Here is a 27,034-nt window from a genome sequence, read left to right as displayed (position 1 = left end):
ATATCAGAGCCTTCTGAGGCACACTGTGAATACCAGAACAGGAAAAGTGTTACATGTGTAAAAACTTAAAGGCATGTACTTCTTTAGGCGTGTAAAAATCTTTAAATTAATTTAATCAGCATTATTTACAGAACAAGAGGCGGTCATCAAACAGTGGAGTATACATGAGGGAGAACAAACCAGAAAAAGAAAATTAATCCCTAAAGGCCAAAGATGTCAGATAATACTCCCATTCCAAAAAAAAAAAACATACACTCCTTCACTCAGTTTTACACTCACAGCAAATAGATTGAGAATGAGTTAAACAAAAGTCTGACATTGTTCTCACATCTCTATAAATGGTACAAAGCAAATCTAAATGCCCAGGAAAGAAATATGACATTAACTGATTACCAACAGCTCAACCAATCAAAACAGATCCTTAATACTCTCCTTTTTTTTTATATAAAACTGTCAAATTTTACACTGAATAAAATAATTATATTTTACAATAGAAGTTTCAACAGTAAAATAGGCTTTTGTTGAGGTAATTACATCATTATGGTGCTTGTACAAAGTAAAAAATAGATTCTTCCCCTCCGTTTGCTTATTTTTCTTTTCTTCTTTTCACAATATGGTTTAAACTTCATCTCCTCATTGAGGCCAAAGACTTCAGAAGGTCAGCTCTTCTGAGGCAGCATTAGTTATGGCACCCAGGTGCCCTGATGAGCTGCTCCTACATTCGTTCAGTTTTCATGTCAGGAATAGTACTGACTCTGGAGTAGCTCAAAAGGGCAGCTTCTCCCAAATCCCTTGCTTTCAATTCAGCTCTAATGGACTATGCAGCATCTGTCCACGAGAAGTAACCTAAACGTGAGCTGAAGACTCCGTGGCGATTGTACTTTATGTATATTCAAAAGGTAGCCCAACGTCACTAGTGCACGGTGACTAGAGTGTGACCCTGTAGATCAGAAATGGAAGCCGGAAGAAATTTCTCCTTCATTGCCAACGATGCCGCCTGCAGAAAAACAATCGTTTTGCTTATAAAATGTCTACTCGAGGTTGCAGAACACCTCAGATAGAAAAAGGCACAGAACTGGTCTTTTGTAGCCCCAAAACCCTGGTTCTGCATTCGAAGCGCATCCAAAGTATTTTAGGACATTTTCCCTCGCAGCCCGCACGTGTCAATTCTGAGCAAACAATACCCTGAATGCTTGAAATGTAAAACAACACTCACCTAATGTCCGCTTAAATCAAGACAAACGCTATGTGGTCAAACACTTTTGAGATCTTGTCACAAATTCGACCGGGTCTACGACGCAGACGATTCACGACTTCTGGATGATATATGACTGAATTGAATAGCTCTTCCTGAACAGGCAGTTACGCCAGTGAGAAATTAACCGTACAAAACATACAACCTCTCTTACATGAAAATGACTTGTACTAATACCCTGTTGTTATCACTAGACTTTTTTCTCTTTTCCAAAATCCATTTCACACACTTACGGCCTTAACCATTATAGACAAACATCACATTTATGATCCTTCAAGAATTTTCTTCACTGTATGCACAGTTCAGGAAAGAGCTATTGCCAGCAACACACACTCCCTCACTCACTCACAAAAAAAAAACCCCACCATACCGCTGCGTCTTTAAGGCTTCTAGTTCCCCCCTGACTGACTTTAGCGCTATGAAGGCCGTGCTGTGACATTATTGCATAATCGCATATTTTTTTCCGTTACTGGTTATCGCTGACATCACTACTAACAGCGTTATAATTATTACTATTGCTATGTACAAAAAAAACGTCCTGCGTGTTGAGTGGGCGTGTCTGAAACATCAGAAAGGAGTCTGCAGGTGAGTGAGGTGCTGATTGGGAGAGGCAGCATTCGGGGTGGAGCTGTTAGTCAGGTGGGTTGAGGAAGGGGATGAGTCAGAGAGATGCAGTTCCTCCAGTTTCTTCAGGTACTGATCACGGAGTGCCAAGAGCTCCTTGTAGCGCTGCTCAACCGGGCTTTGCTGTCAACACACACATACACACACACATCAAATCTTACATCACAATCATTTTAAAACTGTGAACAGTATTTATACATACACTTTATGAACCTCCCATTCCACATTTAGTTTCCATTTGCTGTTATAATAACCTCCACTCTTGTGGGAAGATGTTCTACTAGATTTTATTTATTCATTCACAAGGGTGTAAGTAAAGTCGAGTGCTGATGTGTGGTGAGGGGGCCTGGGGTGTGTTTCAAATCAGGTGTTCAGGAGAAAAGAGGTCAGAGCTCTATAGCACATAACTCGAGATCTTTCACTCCGGCCGACATAAACTGGGCCTCCACATTCAGCACATGTGGCTGGAAAAGTGAGGTGACCCAAAATACTTGTGTGTGTGTGTGTGTGTGTGTGTGTGTGTGTATGTATATATGTGTATATATATATATATATATATATATATACACACACACACAAAAAACGGGTGGAAATACACCAGTTCTCGTAAGCACTGCAGTCAGTCACTGAAGACAAGAAATGAGAAACTACATTTTTTGTCATAGAGCCCATAAAGCATGTTATATTGATGCTAAAAGCATCCAACGGAAATAAAGCAGTGTGAATTCTGCCCTGTATAACATCATGGGTGTAACTGCTACAGTTTACAATGTTTCAATTTACATAGTTTTGTTCAACAAAACAAAAGTTGTTTACTGCTATACCATCCCCTGCTACCACTGTGATTCACCTACAACAGCTGCACTATTCTCTTTGACCACCAGAGGGATCCAAAAGTCGGCAAGAGTGCAGAGGAACGCAATCAATCACATCACACCTCCTTTCTGCTGCCAAAGGTCAACATTGATTGGCGCTGCAGCACGAGATATTGCTAAAGGGCAGCAATTTCAAAACTTCATTATGGCTCAGATTTCTGGAAAAATCAAAAGCACTCGATGACACACTGAAGCTTATCATGGAAGATCTACAGAACAGTTTTTAATACTATAAAGTATGGCTGAAATTAAATATTAAGAAAATCAATGAACATAAAAACTGAGGGGTATGAGGTTTATATGCGCATGCGTGCGTGTGTGTGTGTGTGTGTCTGTCGTGGAGATAAGGCAATGTGAGCGGCAGCTCTCCGTCGTGCCAGTCAGGACGTAATTAAACTGGGGAAAGAGGATTTTCTGCACCACTGAAGCCGAGAGTGGGACACACACACACACACACACACACACACACACACACACACACACACACACACTCCCAAAGGCAATAACAAAGACACAGAGAAGAGGACATGAACAAGCACACACACACACAAAGTTTGAACACTAAAAAGCACCTTGTATACTTGGGAAAACACATTAACATATAAATGCACCAAAGCAGCCCTTCAGCTACCAAAGCTAAATTATCATCTTAATATCTTCATACCTGGTGCCGTATGCGAGGGTTCCAGCGGATATAGTAATTCACCCAGAGCTCTAGGTGGCGCATGCTGGCCACGGGGTAAAGCACGCGGCTGGACTCGTGCGTGAAAAACGGGTTCACGTAGGACGACACCTCGCTGTTTATCATAGACCAAAGAGACACAGTCTTAGACCGGACCTTCTGGATAACAAAAAAAAAACCCACAAAAAAAGTACTTTTTAAAACACATTCACAACTAAAATGAGGGAACAGATGACAAATGTGGTGGCATGCAAGAAGATGCATCAACGTGAACTTCACCATCAGTGCTGCTATGCCAAATGCAAGCGTGTCAATTAGCAATTATGAGCAATCGGAGAGAGAAAGAGGGAAAAGCCCAGACATGGAAAGCACAGTTGAGGTGTGCGAGTGTGAAGGAGAGCTGCATTCTGTAACACCGTTTTTGTTGCACTTGGCTCTGTGGGCCACACAATCAATGTTTCATCTCCCTTAAGTGCACCCTGCTCTGATTTAGATGCACTGAAGCGTATCACATGCTCTACTTCACACAATCAGCAGACAGCACAGAGAGGAGGAGAGAAAGAGAGAACGGGGAGGGAGAGAGAGAAAACAAAAATGGCAAATTTGTCTCATCTTAAACCAGGCTTGTGATGGACAGCGGCTGCAATTAATTCTTTATTAGTGTGATAAATCTCTGGCAGATGACCATCATTAAATCCCACCGACTAAATCCCCCAATGAATAGTTTTGTTTGTGCAGATTTATTATATGTAATCAGACATAAATTCAAGTTTTAACTCAATAAAAATGCTAATATTTTTGCATGACCACGCAAACGACAGTGACAGGACTGATGTGGGCGGCGCTTCCGTCCGGGTTTCTTACAAGGTTTTCACGGACGTTCTCGCAGTTGTAGAGGAACGTGCCAAAGCGACAGCTGTACAAGTGATCCAGGATCGTTATGAGAAGATTCTCGTTGAACTCGAAGGCTGTCGGGAACTGCGGGAAGTACACACAGGAGTTGAGTTGAAGCTCTTTTAAAATTCGTGGTTAAAAACATCACACAGTGAGATGCGGGATTACGTTTTATGCAATACAAGTTATGGATAGGCATCATGAACGTGTCAGAAGAAAAAAAAAAAGTTACGAATGGAAAAAAGGATTTACCTCAGAAAACTGCATGAAAAGTAACATTTATTGCTAAAATTTAATTTAGCGTCCAGCCGGCTGCTTAATAATCAGACACGAGGGAAAAGTGTATTGCGGCATAATTACAAAGTTATTCAGATCATCAGATGAAGTTTCACTTCAAAGAAAAGAAACCCTATGAATGTGGTGTTATCTTACGCTCTGAGCTAATGATCAGAAGATTCAAATCCAGATTCTGTCAAAAATGCCACTGCTGCTACTTGAGCAGGACCCTTGATCTGTATCTGTTCGGCTGAATCGGAAGGCAATTTGAATAAAAACGTCTTCCAAATTAGGACTGTGGAACAATACTGGCTGTTCGATGGCTGTGTTACTGACAGTAAAGTCAGACTACATTAGATCAGCTCTATTAATCATACAATGTAAAGTAAATTAAAGGCAACACGGATGATTTGTTTTCTTAATGTAACGTTTGGTTTACCTGCCAAAAGATGACGCACTTGTATCTTACAATACTGCTTACCTGTTTGGTCATCTGCCACACACAGTCTATGAACTGTAAGAATATAGGCGACCGGTCCTGATCTGCGTGGTTTTTGTCTCCGTGGCCGATTCTCTGCGAACGCATTTACACAAGCGCACACGAATGACTGCAAGGGTCATGTAATAAAATACACCTTTGTGGTTTTACAGAAAGCACACCATTTCCAATTTACTACTGTGTATAGGAATGCATACACACCGAGGCGAACTTGTGTCCGAAGCTGATCCACTCCTTCTCGATGAGCACCTGGAAGCCCCCGAGTGTGCGGTAGTGTGAGTCCAGCATCAGCATGGCCAGAGAGGTGAGCTGAGCCGTGCGGTCCCAGCCGTCACTGCAGTGCACCACCACCGAGCTGCCCGAACACACTTTATCTGCTACCTGAATTGCTCCTGACAGCACCAGCTACAGTGGGACGAGAACACGTCGTCTTAAAATGAGCAATTATCTGCGCTGTGTTCAATTGATCTCTGCTGCAGTTTTTAAGCTAATTTGGGTATCGACTCTGATCATTTAAAAGCCATGAAGGATTTTTTTTTGGCAACAACAAATTGAGATGATACGCAGGACCAATGCACCATGACTTTTTTTTCCCCTGAAGAGAATACTAAGCATTTCCAGCAATTTCACTCCTAAACAAAAATAACAATTTTATATCTAATGTCATATCACCCCAACCAATTTCTCAATCAGATGAAACTGCAATCATATTATTAGGCTTCAAATATCTTCTTTCGGCTTCTCCCATTATGGGTCGCCACAGCGAATCATCCGTCTCCATACCCCCCGTCCTCTACATCTGCCTTTTTCAAACCAACTACCTGCATGTCTTCTCTCACCACATCCATGAACCTCCTCTTCGGCCTTACTCTTTTCCTCCTTCCTGGTGGCTCCATCCTCAGCATTCATCTACAGATGTACCCCATTGTCCCTTGAGCTTCAAATATGATTTCTTAAATTCTACAAAAGGCTGAACGTGGAAAATAAAATGGTGCGATAGCAGAACCAAAGTAATTTATTTTAAAATAATGAGACTCTATTTTGAAAATGTGTGCGAACATTCCCTATTTGTCCACAATTAAATGTAATCTAATATTTAAATATCTGGTTGCATGTACAAGTTCCATTCTGACATAGGCACAAAAGTATCACAAGGGTTTTGAAAGCTGTTCTTTATAGATGGCTGGTGAAATACAGACTGAATTGAGTTGCTTTTCTCATTCAGTGAGCTATACAACAACCTAAACAAAAGGCTTTCATTCAATCTATGAGGAAATCAAGTTTGGAACATTTAAAGTTGAAGTGATTGCGTTGACTAAACCGGCTCTTTAACCAGCATGTTTTTTGTTTTTTACCTTTATATGCTCCAGCCAGTGAGTGGACTCCAGGCTGGACAGCCAGTGAGACTCCTCCACATTGGGGTAAACAATATCCTTCAGCTTCTTTAACGACTCTCTCATCACATGGATGTTGTGGATGTCGAGGAAGACCAGTTCTGCATTCTGATAGGCGTCGTCACCCTCATAACCGCCTCCTGTGGCCTAGAGGGTCATAAGTGAACGGTCAAAGCATGGAGCGGACGTTACCTAATTGGGAGAAGACACCATGCTCGTCAAGACTCCACACGAGTGAGTGAATCAGTGCAGAGGCTATCAAAATTAGAATTCAGCACACTAAATTCATCCGTGCCATATTAGTGCTCCACTTCAGGTTTATTTCAGGCACACACACACAAACACACAAACACCGACACACACACACACACAGGCAGTCTCACGGTTCTGTCTCCTGTTTGCTCAACTCTACCTCGTTTGTTACGTCAGTCGACTTGATGAGTAACGAATCAAGCTGACAAAAACAAAACCCCTACAAATGGGATGAGAACAGAACAAAACACAGTCTATGCAGTAAAACTACCAGTCAACCATACATTCTTGTGTCAAATTGGATTATGAAGATTTAGTGTAATCATTATGATTTAGACGGGAGATAAATTCAAGATGCAGAGGTGCAATGATTCCAAACTTGAGCATGCAAATATGAAATCAATCTTTTACTGGCCCATAATATCAATTGAGTCTCTAACATATCAATACCTAGATATTACTGCTTTAAACCGCCATCATTTACTGACCCAACATAACCCTAAAAAAACTCCAGATGGACAACCTCAGGATCTTCTCTGATAAAAAAGCAAAGACTTTATTATCATTAATAAGAACAATAACAAAAAGTTGGAATAGACTGAAGAAAAAAAACATCTATTTCCAGTCATAAATAAAGTCAAACTTTATCAAGTATTTCCTATTAAAAGATTACAAGATTTTTAAACCTTTGTACTGAAAATATAGTCGTGTTTTTCCACTGCCAAAACGTTTCGCTATCTTTAAACATTTGTTTCAAGAAAGAAGCAAAAACAACCGAATAAGAAACTTGAAAGAAAGCTTGAAATGAGTAATCATGACCAGAAATACTTTTAATGATCTTAGATTTGGTTTGTTGTAACCTTCGACATACATGTGACTATATGCGATATATTTCCACTTGACTGGGTATATTTTTGCAGTTGCCGCGCCCCCCCCATCTCCGCACACACGATTTTCAAATGCAGGTTACACAAAAGAATTAAGGAGACACTATACACTTGCTGCTTACGCCTCGTTGGCTACTGATAGACAGACTCAGCGCACCTGTTATTATCTGATCCGAGTTGTCTGATAGTGTGAAAGCTTTGTGGCTGGAGGAACAAGCTGCCATACTTCATACTCTATTGAGCTCAATATCAGTCACTGCAGAACATAGCATTCAGCACATTATGGATTAATTATGCCTGTAATGACAACATGCAACTTGGAATTCCTGGTTCCTTAAGAAGGAACTGGGAAAATGATCACAAAAAAAAAAAAAAAAAAAAAACACAACACTACATAACACGTTTTATCAAAGTTCATTTAGCGCCAAATATCCAAATGACTAAACTATAACAAATAATTTATGCTAGAATTCAACAGAATCCATAAAAAATGTTAAAATGCCATCATTTCATGATATAGTGATCCCCCGCTACTTGGTTATTAATGATTATAGTGCATAAGACGGCTATCCAGCCTCATCTACGGAGTTACAAGACTACTAGAAACAGGAAATAGTGATCATTTTTTGGTTGTTTTTTGTAAGATTAAAACATTAAACAATAAGAGGAGAGTAAAAGTACAGAAATAAAAAAACCCTTCAATTTCCTGCAATTAGTCATTTTGCAGGAGGGACAGAGCACAGTACGATCAAACTGCAAACTTCCAAACACTTCTGTAACTTCGAGTAACATTTATTCATATTCTTTTGTTTTCAGACTATGGATTTATTAAAAGCCTGCTGTTAATTCCATATCAGGAACCTTTGATGGCTTTTGTTGGCAAAAAACCCCCACAACTGAGCCGTCACAGGATATATGAACTGTGCATATATTCACAGCCAGATATTTAAAAGGCCTTCATAAACGTTTACCTTGTTGGCCACAGCATTAACGTTAGGCCTGGCGTCATAGATGGTGAGTTTGGGCGTGTTGTTGGCCTCCCGGATGATGTCGAGGTAGCGCTCGTCGTCTTTATTGCGCTTGCCGCTCATTCCTACCAGGGGCTGACTACAGCGCATAATCACCGCCTGCTTCTCCCTGTGGATCCATGACAGCACCTGCACAGTAAAAAAAAAAAAAAACAACCAAAAGTCGCTCACACGGTACAGATTCTGAAATCAGCTTTGCAAAGTTTTATTAATTTCTAATTTCCTGATTTCTTATTGATTGACTTGACCCAGTGTTTGAATTGGTCTTTTTGTTCAATGTGATAAGGACCGGACGTCCATGCTCACCGGTATACGACAGCGGGAACGGAATGTGGCCACTCGCCGCAAATCCTCATCCGAAGTTTCGAATGGGACGACCAGGATGGTGGGATAAGTGTCACACAGCTCATAGTTTGAGTTCATGAAAGAAATCCTCCATCTCTCATTAGGCAAACCCTAGGAAATGCAGAGGAGAATATTTCTGTGCAACAACATTATCACATGTGCTGAAGCAAATTTATTGTAAATGCACTCGAGTGTGTGTTGTGCATTTCCTTCTCGAATCTTTCAGTCCTTATGGTAACCAAATATGCAATTTGTGAACTAATACCACTAAATTCTAAAATGCTTTTTTGCAAAGGAGATTATAAGACCATCACTTTAAAAGCCTGTACAGAGAATCTCAAATGCAACACTGTAAATCAAGAACTGCTCCTGTAATCATCAAACTCTGTCCCTAGACTCTTGTTTACAACATGCTCACACAACATTTTTATCAGCACACGTAGTCCTATTCCACTTGGTACTGTAGTCGACAGCTGTGAAAGAGTAATTATGTAGAATTCCACTATCAGGTGTCACCTGGACAAGAATGGGTTCCCTTTTGACTCTGGTTCCTCTCAAGAGTTCTTCCTCATGTTGTCTTAGTGATTTCTTTCCATTAGTTACATCAGGATTTCTGTTTCATGTGACTGTGTCTATTGTTAAAGCCTTACACAGTTCAAATGGAATTTGAACCATCAAAGTGACAGGCCTCGAGAAAAAGGAACAAGCTATTGTAATGGTGTTTTAGTTGGAGATTAATTAGGGTTTGCACATGAGTGAAATTCAGATGGTCGCTTCATGGTGTTAGAAAAAGGGAAAGAAATTATCTGGCAACAATCTGTCCATTTAAAAGACAGAAAAATGAATGACCATCTTTGTATTGCAAAAATGAGCATGAAATTGTCTCGTTCTGTGCTTATCTACAGTTAAAATAATGAATTGTACCACTTATGGAGACGAACACATTTTAGCAATATTAAGTAGTTTTTTTTTTTATCGCAGTGCTACATTATTGCAATTTGTGTCCCGACACTTTGCAAACGTTTCTCTTGCTGGTCAAAATGTGAATGTACAGAGAGCCGAGGCTGGATTTCTTAAACGTGTTGGTAAAGTTGCAGATTGGGGCAGCCATGCTTGTCCACCTCATCATATTCTTAAAAGAAATAAACTAATCCCATATCAGCATTCACTCGTAAGAGGCCTGATAAATTTGACCAAACTGGCAAAAAAAAGATTACACCTCGTTCAAGCAGCTTTACTGTGACGAGTCTGATGGGCAGTAAGAGCATTACAGGCCATTCGTGATGTATTGTCAAATCTGCAGAGAACTGCAAAAAACTGTAATCAATTCAAACCAATTCATCAGCCCAAGTTCCAAAATATAAATAAATAAACAGCAAAGAGGATAAGAGAGGATTTCCTGAGACCTGCTCCAAAGCCCAGACCATAACCATTTCTAACTATTCATATTTCAAACAATCAGAAATAAAATCTGCATAATTCAGGTTAATACAAAAATGTGTAGACCACATGTGGAATTAAACACTCTGCAGCTAAAAGTGTATCTACAAACAAACAGCAAGAGTGTGAGTGCTGGTTCGGATCATTGTAAAAAACGGGTGGAGGTGCTCGGCTCCTAACCTGACGTCTGTATTCCTCCATGGGTTTGTAAACTTCCCAGCCGTTTTCATGGAACTTCTCCTGACTCAAATAGGAAAAGAGGGGCTGTGGTGGAGAAAAAACACACATACACACACACACACACACAAAGACTGAATTACATTCTAATAAGTGGAAATTGTTATTAAGCTCCTTTAAATAAGTCCTGCATACTGTAAACAAATGCTAACGACAACAACAGCAACAACAATAATAATAATAATGCATATGTGGACGAGTGTGTTTTAACTCACCAGTCCATGAGAGAGAGGGAATGCATATTTAAAAAGCTCCCCAAAAATGTCTCTACGACTGTGACCCTCCTGTTTCAGAGCAAACCTCAAGTTCCTCATGTCCTATGAATAAACAAAGACGGACAAAATTACATCAGCTGCTGAACATGTTTTCATCTATAGTCAACTGCTACAACCATTTTACAATGTTTTAATGGCAAATCAGTACAATTGCATTACACATTGCACACGGGGTAGGAGGATTGTAACCAAACATTTCATAAATATTTCAACAATAAGTATGTAAAGAACTTCGAGTACCTTGTGAAATCTCTACAGTGGGCACAGCTTGTGTTGTATTTTGAAAGTTTTTTTTCTGATTATACGCCTGGGCTGGGAAATACAGTATTACTGCCCTAAATGTTGCAGTGTTACCTTGCAGGTGATGTCCAGCCCATAAGAATTCTCCCCTCGGCTGGAGGCTCCGCCCATCTTTTCTACCCTGCTGATGACACCAAGGGGCACATCCAGCGTGACCGTGACCTCCTGAGATCGACAGCAACAGTAATCAGTATTACACCTAGCGTTCTCTCAAATGATCTACAACCATGTCTCATATAAAAACCTACACATTGGCCTGATCTACTAAGCTGCCTGTTGTAAGTTACATATGCTTTTCAGAATCTACTTTTAACTGTAAAAAAAAAAGCAAAATAACAGAGATAATGCATTTCAATGGGTTGATGTTAAATATAGTCCACAAAACACAATAAGAGATCCAATTGTTTCCTGCTTGTGAGACTCATACTTAAATACATAAAGTACAATCTCCCAATTGATTCTTAAAAAGGCAACAAGATACATTAAGGGGAGTGTAAACTTTAAACAAGAGGTGTACTATATTATTTTGTTTAAAAATCTTTTTTTTTTTTTTTTTTTTTTTAAACTAGTACTGCCATTTAGAAGCTATATTATTAAATGCTCCCCAGAGGACAAAATAATTTTAATTCATATTGCTCGAAAGAGAACACTGCCCACGGCTCTTAATGTAATGTGTTGCCTTCTTGAGAATCAACACCTTTTCATAAAAGTTGTGTACAAATCTATTAGTAGTTCCAAGTGCGATAAGAGGGTTCTCAAAATCATATAGCCACAGTAATCCCATAGACCTCAACTGTAATTAGGCCACATTCTGCATTAAAAACCTTCTCTGTTATGTACAGAATGTGGACACGGCAATAAGCATATGCAGTTGAATAAGGATTACATAAAAAAATATAATAATAATAGAAGGACCTCCATTTCTTACAGTAGTTAAATATTCTGTTTAATGTACAAAACTTTAGGCAATCAGTAGAGGCCAACATGGCCCATTACTTTGTTCACTTTCCAAACCAGGTGTAAATTAGTGCCATGTGAATAGCACTGAGCTGTGCATAATTTTGCTCTGAGTTGCCAGGTGTGTAGATTATCCTCCAAAATGCTTATTTTATTCATTGTCATAAATATCTTTTTTCACTTAGTGGAACTCATTCAGACTTATGTTGGATCTGAAGTCAACACTGACACAAGACAACATTTTAGTGTCACTTCAGGGTGTACAGAACAAAATGTAATTACAAGTTCATGAAATATTAATAAGTGGCTGTTCCTCATAAGGCATGTGCAATATTACAGTATTATTAGACTTATATTACTTTCTGTAGCAAAAGTTTTTTTACTATAGCAGTATGTACCAGTGCCCAAGCAAAACAATCGAGCAGGTTTGTATTAATAACTGTAACTGCACTGATATAAGCATTTCCACATACAAGTGAGACGAAATATTATGGAAATATTTTCAAGAAAGAAAATGTTTTGCTTCTTCTTTCTCCATAAGACCACTGTAACAGCAGAAACATGCAGCAGGACTGCAGGTGCCTTCTGGCCTGTGCCAACCAGAGTTAATGCCAGCACACAGATGAAAGGCTCCCTCATATGAAATCTGCACTGCCCTCCCTTTTCGGTTTTCATGCCGATCCCTTGTTTTTTGTCTTTTTTTTTTTTTTTTTTAATAAACACTTTACTCCTTGCACAAAGATAAACACTACATGTTGCATTGCTAAGAGATAGCACTGACTAAAGGGAGGAAGCCAGAAAACATCTCAAGGCAGAGAGCATGATAGAGTAAAAACACATTAGAGAAAATAGGGGAAAACAAGCGACAGAAGAGAGAGTGAGGGGTCTGAGGGAAAGCTTTTAGACATAGCTGGCAGGTCATCAAAAGAATTGGGAGCTGTCGGATTTTACACTGTGAAGAGGTGGAGTGAGGTGAAGGGTGGAAACCTGCCTCACAAGGTCTAAAATGTCTTCGAAGTATGTTTTCCATTAATAGAAAAGCTGGAGAGTTTGAGAGACGCTCGGAGAGAAGTGTGCATTGTCTGCCTTTCGAGAAAACGCAGAGTTGCAAAGCTAAAGTTACACATGACTCTCACCGTGTCAGTGCTCTTGAAGTACAGTCTGTAATTGGTGATGAACACTTTCCCTTTGAGCGCGCCATTAAACGGGCACATGTAGATGAGGTCTTTGTCTGAGAGAAAACAAACAGCTTGCTTTAAGATGGACCAACACAATTACACACATTCACATCTAATTTCAGTCAATGTTTTAGTATTTTTAATAAAATCTCAAATTTCCACATTAGCTAGTTAAATATACTCATACATATAGATAAAGATGACCATCTTCATGTTCAACATTAGTAATTTTTTATATAACTGTTCTGTTAACAAGAAATTAAATATCAAGACTTTTCAGATACAATGTGGTCAAATGAAAAAAAGCGTTCACACAAATTTCGAAGTTGTGGAGACACGTGTTCATTCAAACACGAGGGCTTTTGGAAAGTAAGATACTGATGTAGGGTACTAAAGGTGGTTGGATTGATGGGTGGCCTAAGCTTTGAATTACATTTTAAAATTTTATTTATTTATTTATTTTTATATAATGAAGCCTACTCCCAGAAAAACACAGGAAATAAAACAGCACCTACAGCAACGTCTGCAAATTATGTACCACTAAAGTAAAGCCTGTTTTATTTTCTTTTTTAAATTTCTTTTTTCTTTTTAAATTCTTTTTTCCCCTGCAATTTTATTAGCATAAATATTTTTAATACAACTCTTTTTTTTATACCTGCTGTTTTAGTTTATTTTTTAAATCCAACCTTTTTTTCCCCCGCCCCTTTTTTTTTTTTTTTTTACCTGCCCGCGATATTTTTCTGGATTTTTCTAATCTAGATCTAACAAATTTACTTGGGTCCATTTCCCAAAAGATAAATGTACTAATAGCCTTATTTAAAGCACTGGAACACAGAGATGGATAGTTACTAAAGGCCGCTGCATGTTAATGAAGGAGTTCTTTGTTTCTTTGAGTTTCATATCAGACTTTATTTGTAATTCCCTCAATGTAACCGCTCCCTCGCGTGACACAAATAGTGCATCTCTTATTTGTATCTGTTTAGAGCATGTCATCTGTTCAAACTGAATAAAGTCTTACATTCGAGCATGCAGGCGTTCAAATTCTGAAAACCCTTAGATACAGTATTTAACATCTCTAGACACACGCAATGAAAAAAACAAAACAGCGTGTAATTAGTGTGTTACTCTGACACACAAAAACAGACACACACTCACCTATCACTCGCTCTTCTCCTGGCAGTAAGGTAACATCTGCTAGTAGCTCCATTTTCAGACTTTCCCTGGATGCCTGTCAACACACACAGAAGCATCAGGCTGACATTGGGGTGGGTGTATATGTCAAACACACACATCTCACAGTGATGCTATAATAAGTTCTCTACACAACAAGGACGTGTGGTATACAGTGGCCAGCCTCAGGCATAACGTTCTGTAGCAGAGGCAGGAAAAACATGAGTTTCACTTTAACTGAAGGAAAACGTGATAGGCAAAGCAGGACAGTGAGAGTAGTGGAGGACAAGAACAAAGCAGAACAGCTGTCGTTCACTCCCGTACTCGTGTGTTCTTAAGCATTTGCGTGTGTGTGGACACAGATCCAAATCGGCTTTCTCCAGGTCATTTTCCTGCTGCCAGTTGAAGCTCAGTGGAGTGGAATGTAACACACACAATTCAACTCACTTGCTGCAGCCTGACGGGCATGGTCATGTGACGGGTTCTGGTACGAGCTCTGCTTTTTAAAAATGAAATCCTCACTTATGAACACAATGGAAATGGACTATCAAATTAGAAAATAATGACTGTTCACAGAATTATAATACCTAAAGCACAGGACGTCATGGTCATACCTTTACTGGTATACTGACTACTATTTACTGGTCAAAAGACATGTTATTACTCATGCTGCTTTATTAAATTCCTTGTATATTTTTTAAACAAGAAAAAAAATAAATAAATAAAACTTGAGCACCTCACAATGACAATGTTATCTGTGACCATAAACTCTCTCGGTGTAAGTAAAGGCTTGCTCACTCTTGTGTCAATCACAGCAACACTAGGCAATCGTAGCCATCTGTGAGCTCGCGTATGGATAAGAAGGCGGATTTCTCTTCTGGCATGCGGCGTGAACAGTGGCCACTGCACGTTAACTAACTGCATAACAGATTGAAAAGAATCTCTCAAAAGACAAGTGTAAAGTCGCTGCTTTTGAATGGCCTGTAAAAACAGCACATATTAATTTTAACGCCTAGCGTGCATCTCTCATCTGACTGCTTGTGATTACATTCAAATCAACAGCAAGACTTCCAAATCTGCAAAGAGCGAAGCGTATGTAATACAAAACCAAAACGCCAAAACACTAGCCAATCCCAAGCAAAACACTCAAAATGTTTATCTGTTGGACAACATTCCCCTTGCTAAAATATTATGCTGTGATATTTTTAACCAAAGTATCATCTTACGTTTTGCGCAGCATAGACTCATCTCCTCGTGTTTTTGTGTCCGTAAAATCAGACACATTGAGAGAGCTTTATAATGATATTCCCAGCAGCACACATCTACATATGTGCTGCCAAAATCCACCACACCATCAAAACCATCTCTGCCAAAGGGCATCTCCCAATATCAAACCTTATCTTAAGGTTATCCAAATCTTAATAAAGCGGTTTTATTCCACCAGAATGTTAAGATTGTCCCATATTTTAAATAAAAAAACTTTCTATAAATAAATCAATAAATCTTTAAGAATGAGAGAACCATTAATTGACACAAAAACTCCCCATTCATAATAATAAAGCCGAGGTCATGCTGAAAACTGTAACAATATGTCAATTGCATGCTTGAATATTAACGCAATTATTAATGACCTATAATTAATGTGACTGGTTATATTTTCTTGTCTGGAGCATAGTAAATTACCACACTGTGTGTTTCAATAGCATCGTCAAAAACTAGGTGCGTTATGGGTGAGAAATCACAAACGTCTCAACCCGTGTGTTTTTTGTTTTTGTTCACTATGGATAACAGGACACATCGTTGTTCTCACTACACGTATACTGCGAACACATGAGTCTTATGAGGCACATTTATCTTTGCTCACACCTGGATTTAGCCCTGTGCACTTCCTAAGACAGATGCTAAGACCGAACGAGATTTTTTCTGTAGATTTCAGATGCAAAAATCGCATGTGGCAAAAATAGCTCGACTCCCAGAGAAAGAGGAAAAAGAGAAAAGAGAATAAAGAGTAAAAATGGTCAGAGATTGAAAGAGAAAGAGCGAGAGAGGAAGAGAAAGTACAGAAAGAGCAAGTGAAAAGAGAGAGAGAGAGAGAGAGAGAGAGAGAGAGAGAGAGAGATGGATGAATGGTTTTTTTGATGGTGACAGAAGTGACACATACACAGGGTCTGGCACTAAGGAGAACTGCCACTCTCACCTGCCAGGTGTTAGAAGCAGCACTAACATATGTACAGTCCAGCAGTGGTCCAGCTCAAAGTGGACCAGCATGCCAACTGTCTGTCTCCCTGCTGTTTCCACACATTTAGCCAAGAGGCCACAGTCTGCCAGCAATGCCTCTGTGTGTGTTCTCAGGAAGCTCCATTCGCCTCTAATACTGCATGTGTCCCATTCCAATGTGAAGTATAATACAGCATAAACATTTCTATTTCTGTTTTCCAAGGAAACAGAACATTGTCCATTGGATTTCCACACTTTCAGTACCACACTTTAAAGTGCCTTCCACTCCAAAAACTTGCTAAACAGTGAAGGAGGAGAATCAGGCTTGCTAAATGAGCAGATAGATAATTCAGACAGTTTTATTCTGTTGTGTTCCAGTGGAGAACTGGTATTCATTTATAGCCAGTTAGTGCTGTTCCAGACAATTCTGAGGTCTTAAAAATCCTTATTCTAATTCTATATTGTGGAAAAGAGATGTGCTATGGTCGATGCTGTTGCGCCACCTTTAAATCCGATCTTTCATCTTTCCTTGAATAACTGTTTTCTCATCAACTGATTGTTAAGCTTTACAGCTCAAACTGATTTAACCGGATTGAGCAAAAAAATCCTGGCATACAATAAACAGAACAGCAGTGATAATAAACAAATGTTCAAATAATGTAGGATTTGTGTTTGTAAAGTTACATAAATGATACTATAATTGCATCGTATCACATCATAATATAATCTGCAAAAATAACACCACTTTTTTAAAGCATTGTGGCTGTGGTCAGTGACTCAATAAAGGTGACCAATCCAATCACCACTCAGATTATCACTGGATTTAAAAAAAAAAAAAAAAAAAAGAGCATTTAGAGCACCACTTTCACAAGCCTTTTCATTTTAAATGTTATTTAATTATAAGGTTTAATTATGAGGTTATCCTCATTTCTTCCCTAATCTGCTTATTCGCACCCACAAACCAGCTCCACCCATCTGTAGGTGTCGACTACTGCATATTTTAAAGCAGCTGAACACACTCGGAGAAAAGTGCTTTCTACACTTCAGAGATTCTTCAGAGCTCCAGAGATACCCATTATTGGTTCATTCGAGTGTGACAGAGCAAAAACAGTAATGCCGTTCCTACCGCCCAATTCTGCTCTTTAGGACTCACAGCCAGACTGTGGCATCCCTCGGATACAAACTTGTGATTTCCTAATGTTTTTTGTTGTTCTACTTAGGAGACAACGCTAAATTCAATCTCCCAGCTTTGCTGCAAATAAGATGCATATGTGCCATGTTGATGTGCTTATTTCAGCTCGCATACCAAAATCGATAGTTTTTTTTAGATCATTTATTATTTGAGAAGTAAACCTAAAAAAATATTTAGTTATAACAAACCAAAAGCGTATATATTGTATAGGGCACGTCACTGAGTGCGACGTAAACCTGCCTGAACGAGTGGAACATGGTAACGCATGTTTGCTTCTGTACAGCACTACTGTGGATTCTATATAGCATAGGATGACACTGGGGTGCATTATTTATTAATGCAAGCAGAGAAAGCATAGCCCATCGAGACCCAACTGAGCAAAGACCATTGTCATTCTGCACATTGCACAGGATATCTCCCCCCCCAACACAAAAAAAAAAAAAAGAAAGAAACCAAACAATAAGCCTCCAGAGTTCAAATGTTGAAATGTGCTTCAGAAACAAGTACAATATGTCATATGATGAAGTCAAGAAAAAATAACACCCCACAGAAAGGTGTGTATAATTATGGCGTATGCACTCACGTTTTGGCTGGAGCTGTTCTGCAGAGAACTGGAGATGTAACCCGGTATAGGAGCTGGAGCCGAGGCCATTGCTGGGACTGCTGCTTCCACCACTACTGCAAAACAAAAACAAACAACAAAAACTTGACAAAAAGGACTGGAGGAATCTCGGAGAGACAATGTGATGAGCCAAAAAACAAAATGCATGATACACAAGTATGCCAATATATAACAAGACCAATGCAGTTTTTCAAATTTTGATTCCTTCCATGTTTTATGTCTTATTCTCAACTAAATATAGCCATGGGGGATGACGATAATGTGGCTTAGTCCATCTGATATCCATGAGTCACGGTTCTGGTTTGCGCCGGACGCTATGCTATCCTCGACTAAAAATATCACTAGACAGCCTATGAAAGGACAATCAAGTTTGAATGTTAATGATGTCAAGGACATCAGTATTCGAGAGTCGTGGTCTTGAGGTAGGAGTGGAAACGTACTCCCTTTCCCTCGGCATCTGTGATCTTATGTATGTGGAAGAGGGCAGATAGCGATTACCTCTGAGTGGTGCAGAATGAGCAGCAGTTCTATAAGATGGCGTTGGCTAGCTTCACATCTCAGAGAAGCTTGTATTCCAGTCGATAGCGTCACATGATGCAAGACAGTAAGTAGGATTTGGCGGGACACCGATTAACATGTAGACGGTAATAGATAGTAAGAAGTATTTGGGGCTGTTAGGAGTGAGGCAGATGCTTGATCATACACCATGACTAACACATTTCATTGTACTTCCAATGCCAAACATCACAATCTCCAGTGCTGGAAGAGACAACAGAGTTTAGTGCAATAAAGCAACTAATCCACACATTAGCTAATTAGCGGATTTATTAGGTGTTTTATGTGGAATCACAAATCGGTGCTTGACGTCAACTCTTAATTTGGCATAGCTGCTGGTTTTAAAGTGTTGTTTAATTCGTGATAAGAAGTAAGTTTTCTTAAGACAGCATTAATCAAGGTTTCGTGAATAAAGTTCTTAAAAAAAATGCATAATCTGCAAAATATTTTAAACATTTTGCAAATATGCACAACCTGTTAAATGAGTCTATGTGCAAATTTAAAGAGAGTTGAAAGTTGAAAGTTCTTTCTTTGCTTTGCCATAATAAGACTGAAATTCAATCAAAGTCCTGGAATGATTTTGGAGTCAAACTGTTGCGTTAGAGTTGTCACAACACTATATGTATGTGGAGTTAGGCACAGATAGTTTTATCTATACTATCTTCTCTGAGCACCAAGAATGTGCCCCTTGTCCTTAAGGTGTGGACAGACAGAGACCTGACCTGTGGAATTTGCCCCTGAGGATCACCTGAGGATTCTGTGAAATGTGTTCACTTAAAACCCTTCACATACTCTGCTATGTGAGACTAATAATAAAAAAAAAAAAAAAGCCAACAACAACAGGATGTGCAGTATTGTCATAATTAATAACGGGTTCGTGTGATTCACTCCTGTCACACCACTGGCATCCGTCAACAGTTACAACTTTTATGTATTAATAAATGATGCATCATACTTTCTAACCATTTTTACTTGCATTTAAGGTTATAGAACATCCAGCTATAGAAAGCAGTTCCCGTTATCACTTGTGCAATAGCAGCTATGAACAGGCATTCATAAGAGTGCCTCTTTTTTCTCTCTTGAAGTTAATAAGACATACATACGTAGGTGATTGTGTTACCAAGAAACCGGAAATTGACCTATTTGCCCGAAACCCTTAACTGTGACAGAAAACCCAACTAATCATTAGTAGGTTTCCAACTGCTCATCAGTTTATTATTAGACATGTCATAGATTGTGGTGTGACCAAGTTTCTGTCAATTAACTGTTACTATAGAAGCAGTAATCCTGCAGATGCAACTACCTTCAGAGTTGCTGTTATAGAAAAAATGATTAGACGTATTCTAAACAATCAGACCCGAGTATTTAATAAGGGATAACTGCCTTTATTTGCTACATTAAACTAACACAGAAGATTCATTTATTTAACATGACATTGCAGTTGGAGGACTCCTTCAGTTCCTACTGGAAAAAGGCTTTATTTTCAAAGCTGTTTTTTTATTCTTCTGTACACTAAACAGCCTCAAATAGACCATATGGACAAAAAAAAAGTCAAAGCCACACAATTGCTGTAGCATGAAATTTTTCCTTCACTTGAACTAATACAGCTAAACCTGTTCCAGCATGACAATACCTCTGTGCACAAAGCCAGCACCTTGAAGATAGGGTTTACATGGGATGGAGTGGAAGATCTTGAGTGGCCTGCTATAGAGCTCTGACTTCAACCCTGGTGAAAACCTTGATGAACTGGAATGCCGACTGCACCCGAGACCTCCTCGCCCTACATCAATACCTGACCTTACTGAAGCCCTTGTAGCTGAATGAGCACAAAAGCTACACAACCACACTCCACAAAGTTTAGTGTCCACAAACTTTTGCACTTGTAGTGTACTATACGATGAGCAGTGATCATGCAGCCTGGATGTTTGCTATTTTTAAGAAAAGTGTAGTGTATGTAAAAATGTGAAAATAGTGTAGTGTATGTGAAATGTGGCTCACAAAATCTTTCTCTCTTTGAGTAAAGACTCATCCAAACAGGTTTCAGTTTGCCCCTATGAGAATCATCTGAGGTTCCCCTTTCACAAAAATATCCACACCCTGGAAACAAAAAGCTACTAATTTGTGCCTCATCAACAAAACAGAATATGTATAAAGCCATGTTTTTGGCAAAAAAAACAAATTGAAGTCTCCATAGACTTTAGTAGAGTCTAAAGTCATGTGTATTTAATTCGTCTTAACTCTTTCCAATCATATACGAACAGAACAAAAAAGATCCCCTTTACAGTTTCAGGTCAAATACCACTTAGTTCCTTTATTTCCGAGTGTGCAAATAAAACACTTGTTTTTTTTGGTTGTTTTTAATGATGTACTTGTGGGTTGTGTTTCAGTGGCAGTGATGTGAGCAACTGCTTGAGCAACACATCAACTGCTTGCATTAACTGTTTAAAAATGTTTTTGGGAAAAAAAAAAAAAAAAGCACATCGACAAGCGTACGATTTTGAAAACCAAAACTTCGAAAAAGTAAATGCGAAAAAGTTCCTGAAGTGAAATTCGAACATGACACCAAACCTTGAGTGTAGCCTGAGTCAACATCTAATGGAGATTTCTAACTGGAGAAGTGTACGCTCTTCACCTACGCCTAAAAGACGGAGTTTGAAGTCGCCACTCGTGCTAAATTTAGCTTACGGTGTCTGTAATTAAGTGCAAATCCAGAGCGACGCATGAAGCAAATAGCTGGTTGCTTGACAGGAAAACTGGGTTGGGGGGTGTTACCACGACTGTGTGACTTCATGGCTCCTGCAGATGGACCTGATAGTGAGATGGGAGGGACATTGACAGTGTCATGAACTAGTTATTTATATAGATGACATCACTAAAAAAGGTCATCATGATGTGCCATTATGGGATTTGAACGCTGCTCATAGAGAAATAAAACAGGAAGGATGTTGTCCTGAAGGCATTTGAGAAGAGGTAGACGTCTATATGATGTGATGTAATAGTAATATATCCAGCTAATGTTCTTGTTAAGTGCATTAATTTATACAAGGGGAAGAACAAGTCTATAAATTCCCAGGGAGAGGGGTGATTGTGCAGACGTGGTCTTAATCCTCTCTTCTTTACTTTCTTCGTGATGTGCGCAACAGTAAGATGTCAGCGAGCCACGTTAGCCATCAAGAGGGTTCGTTTTAAACCCGCGCCAAATGGAAATATCGAAAATTCATCATCACTATGATACTTTCTGTTTATTCTATTGTTGTGCTCGTTGCATGTTAATATAAAAGCCAAAGCCAACCAGACGGCACACGCGGGAATATATTATGATTATTCATCATTAATTTCACTCGGCATTATAAAGGTGGAGCTCAACTTCAACGACTTTCAAGTGTTAGCATTATAGTGGCTATAGCTATAATCTGCTAACAGTTCAACATCCTCATTTACACCTATTACACCAAAATCCATTATATCTGAGGCTTTTACGTTTTCAACTCCACTGGGACTAAGTACCGTATTTTCCCGGTTTCACAAGATTCAAGCCAAAAAACTAAGCCCAATAACATTAGACCAATGAAATTTCCGAAAAGAAAATTTTGAGTCTGAGTGTTGAGTCTGGGTGAAGGGAGAGCTCGGTAACTCCAGTTGCAACAGAAATCATATAAGCACAGACAGTTTTCTAAAACTCGTGCTTTTTAATTTTTTTTCTTGGCAACAGCATTACAGGTTAGTCGAAGAAACTTAGAAAGAGCATCAGAAAATAATAAGGACATATTCCTCGTCTTGAACACACACAGTTATACTGGAAAAATGCTGTGCCGGTCTTTTCGCAAAATACCGCTCTGCTCCTGAAGGAAGCGCAAAATATTTCACCCGTTACACCGTGTGTAACGTGTCTTTCGTTAAAGCCTGTGAAAAGTACATTAGTGTAGACACCTGCAGCTTATAGACAGGTGCGGCTTATTTATGTTAAATATATATATATATATATATATATATATATATATATATATATATATATATATATATATATATATATATATATATATATATATATATATATATATAGGCTTATATATGGTTGCGCTTTATAGTCCGGAAATTACGGTATGTTTTTAGCAAAGTGTCACTCGATTGAATTGGAAATAAAAAAATGCATAAAGACATTTACGTAAAAAAACTATTAGAGTTTTATATTCTACATTTGAACTTGTTTCCCACAATAGCACTCCTCAAGCACAAAAACAGCTCTGAGTCAGTGATTAGGTATAAACACAACATGCTGCATTCTCACAAGTAACTTAGGAGATGACATAAAATGTTTTTCAGGGTTTTAATAAATCAACAAACAAGTAGCTAATATTGGAATATGGTTTATTCCGTGATATTTACTGAATGAATGTGAACGGTATGGGGAGTTTCTAGAATGTTCTTCGCTCATACTGTCTACACACTATTACTCCATATTCCTTATGTAGTGTAATAAAGGAACATGTGCAAAATGTTTAATCAACTATATGGCTAGTGTCTGCTTCATTCTGTACTCAGGATGAGCAGAGTTCAAGAACTGAATTCAAAGCTGGCTTTTATGAGTCTACAGCAAAAGACCATTAGGAGGCCTGATAGAGCGCAGAGAGGAGAAGGGAACACGATTCGACCCGACACTTTCTGTTCCGAACAAATGAGTAATAAAAAAAGCAGGGCAGATCTGGCAAGTAAAAATAGTTGTGTTTACACACCATCTAACGAGTGCAGAGTGAGAGGGAAACTTTTAGAAGTGAAACTCTGTCTGTTTACCCTGACTAACAACACACACTGAGCTACACACTCACTCCAAGCATCTCTACACACACACACACACACACACACACACACACACACACACACACACACACACACACACACACACACACACACATCTTTAAACACATGTGCAGATCTCCACACACCGCTCTATGCCCCCACAAACATCTCTATCCACACACAGCTCTACACCCCCACACAGCTCTATACACAACCACACAGCTCTATACCCCCACACAGCTCTATACCCCAACACAGCTCTATATACCCAATACAGTCCCCAAGATCTACACCCCCACAGCTCTACACACCCCACACAAAGCTCTATACACACCTCACACACACAGCAGCTATATACCCACTCCCACAGCTTTATAACACCCCTCCACGCAGCTCTATATTTGCACACAGCTCTATACCTACCTACACAACTCTATACCAACACACACACACACACACACACACACACACACACGCACACACGCACACACACACAGCTCTATACCCACCTACACAACTCTATACCAACACACAGCTCTATACCTACACAACTGTATACCAACACACACAGCTCTACCTACCTACACAACTCTATACCAACACACACAGCTCTATACCTACCTACACAACTCCATACCAACACACACAGCTCTATACCTACCTACACACTCTATACCAACACACACACACACACACACACAGCTCTATACCTACCTACACAACTCTATACCAACACACACAGCTCTATACCTACACACAACTCTATACCAACACACACAGCTCTATACCAACCCACACACACACACACACACACACACACACAGCTCTATACCTACCTACACAACTCTATACCACACACACAGCTCTATACCTACCTACACACACAACTCTATACCAACACACACACACAACTCTATACCAACACACACAGCTCTATACCTACCTACACAACTCTATATCAACACACACACAGCTCTATACCAACCTACACACACACACACACACACACACACACACACACACACAGCTCTATACCTACCTACACAACTCTATACCAACACACACACTCTATACCAACACACACACAGCTCTATACCTACCTACACAACTCTATACCAACACACACACAGCTCTATACCAACCTACACAACTCTATACCACACACACACACACACAGCTCTATACCTACCTACACAGCTCTATACACACACACACACACACACACACACACACACAGCTCTATACCTACCTACACAACTCTATACCAACACACACACACACACACACACACACACACACACAGCTCTATACCTACACACCTCTTTACCAACACACACACACACACACACAGCTCTATACCTACCTACACAACTCTATACCAACACACACACACACACACACACAACTCTATACCAACACACACACACACACACACACACACACACACAGCTCTATACCCCCACACAGCTCTATACCTACACAACTCTATACCAACCTACACACACACACACACACACACACACACACACAGCTCTATACCTACCTACATAACTCTATACCAACACACACACACACACACACACACAGCTCTATACCTACCTACACAACTCTACCAACACACACACACACACACACACAGCTCTATACCTACTGACACAACTCTATACCAACACACACACAGCTCTATACCTACCTACACAACTCTATACCAACACACACACACACACACACACAGCTCTATACCTACCTACACAACTCTATACCAACACACACACACACACACACACACACACACACACACAGCTCTATACCTACACACCTCTTTACCAACACACACACACACACACACAGCTCTATACCTACCTACACAACTCTATACCAACACACACACACACACACACACAACTCTATACCAACACACACACACACACACACACACACACACACAGCTCTATACCCCAACACAGCTCTATACCTACACAACTCTATACCAACCTACACACACACACACACACACACACACACACACAGCTCTATACCTACCTACATAACTCTATACCAACACACACACACACACACACACACAGCTCTATACCTACCTACACAACTCTACCAACACACACACACACACACACACAGCTCTATACCTACTGACACAACTCTATACCAACACACACACAGCTCTATACCTACCTACACAACTCTATACCAACACACACACACACACACACACAGCTCTATACCTACCTACACAACTCTATACCAACACACACACACACACACACACACACACACACACACAGCTCTACACCTACCGACACAACTCTATACCAACACACACACAGATACACAGACACACACAGCAGCTCTAGACCCCCCTCACACGCAAATCTAAAAAAAGCACAGTAACTCCCTCTCCCCCGCAGGACTTGGTAAGCGGAGTGTGTAGATGCGCTACCGGAGCGCACACACGCGGAAAATCAGCACTTCTACAACTTTTCCCAGTTCCCACAGTAGAGTTTACCAACACTCCGTTAAGAAGACTATTTAGCTGGAAGCAGCCAGTGGTGTTTTTCCCACCCGCATTCCAACAAACCCCGCCTCCTCGACGTGGATTGTTCAGTTTCGTCCCGCCTCCGGTTCTGTGATTGGCTCTTACTTTGCTATCCAATCGAAATCAGGCGTCTTAACGGAAAATGCGAGTCGAGCTGTAAGCAGGAGGCAGGATTTGTCCGAAAACAGGCGTAGGGGAGAAAAACGCGTAGGTGCAATGTTGTTACCAGGAAATAGGCTCGGGCCTATCTGAAAGACTGCTCTCAAGTGGCCGAATAAAATCAGGAGCGCTGCAAACTCCCTCAGCAGAGCGCGACTCGAAAACAGCCGCTCGTAGAAAGGACGCGGTGGGACCGGGCCGCCAGGGCTCGGTCCCCAGGGCCGCTACTCACCTGAGAAGTGTAAGTGTCCGATGCTGAAATGGCCCCAGTCTGTTTAGCACCGCCGCAGGAAGCGCTCTGCCCGAGTCATGTGACCGCGCTCAGCGCTCTGATTGGCTGCTCGGAATAGTCGGCCACTCCGACAATTTA

General features: G+C 39.9%; 1 protein-coding gene across 3 annotated transcripts; it reads right to left on the bottom strand.

Annotated features, from left to right (window-relative positions):
• Positions 1-82: 82 nt before the first annotated feature.
• mtm1 (myotubularin 1) lies at positions 83-27,034 on the bottom strand. Of its 3 annotated transcripts, none has more exons than XM_046851617.1 (15): positions 26,897-27,034; positions 18,561-18,655; positions 14,554-14,626; positions 13,357-13,451; positions 11,318-11,428; positions 10,904-11,005; positions 10,632-10,715; positions 8,973-9,122; positions 8,610-8,795; positions 6,461-6,646; positions 5,307-5,510; positions 5,088-5,180; positions 4,301-4,414; positions 3,419-3,595; positions 83-2,002 (listed from the first exon to the last, which is right to left on the bottom strand). In XM_046851617.1, the coding sequence occupies exons 2-15, from the start codon at positions 18,627-18,629 to the stop codon at positions 1,823-1,825; spliced, it is 1,824 nt and encodes a 607-aa protein (XP_046707573.1). In that variant the 5' UTR covers positions 18,630-18,655; positions 26,897-27,034; the 3' UTR covers positions 83-1,822. The 3 variants fall into 3 exon arrangements, with proteins under 3 accessions (XP_046707573.1, XP_046707575.1, XP_046707574.1); XM_046851619.1 differs by having other exon boundaries at positions 3,419-3,592; XM_046851618.1 differs by having other exon boundaries at positions 18,561-18,652; positions 26,897-26,979.

This window comes from Silurus meridionalis, chromosome 6 (genome assembly GCF_014805685.1).
Source record: "Silurus meridionalis isolate SWU-2019-XX chromosome 6, ASM1480568v1, whole genome shotgun sequence".
Taxonomy (NCBI): Eukaryota; Metazoa; Chordata; class Actinopteri; order Siluriformes; family Siluridae; genus Silurus; species Silurus meridionalis.
This window is presented reverse-complemented; position numbering and strand designations above follow the sequence as displayed.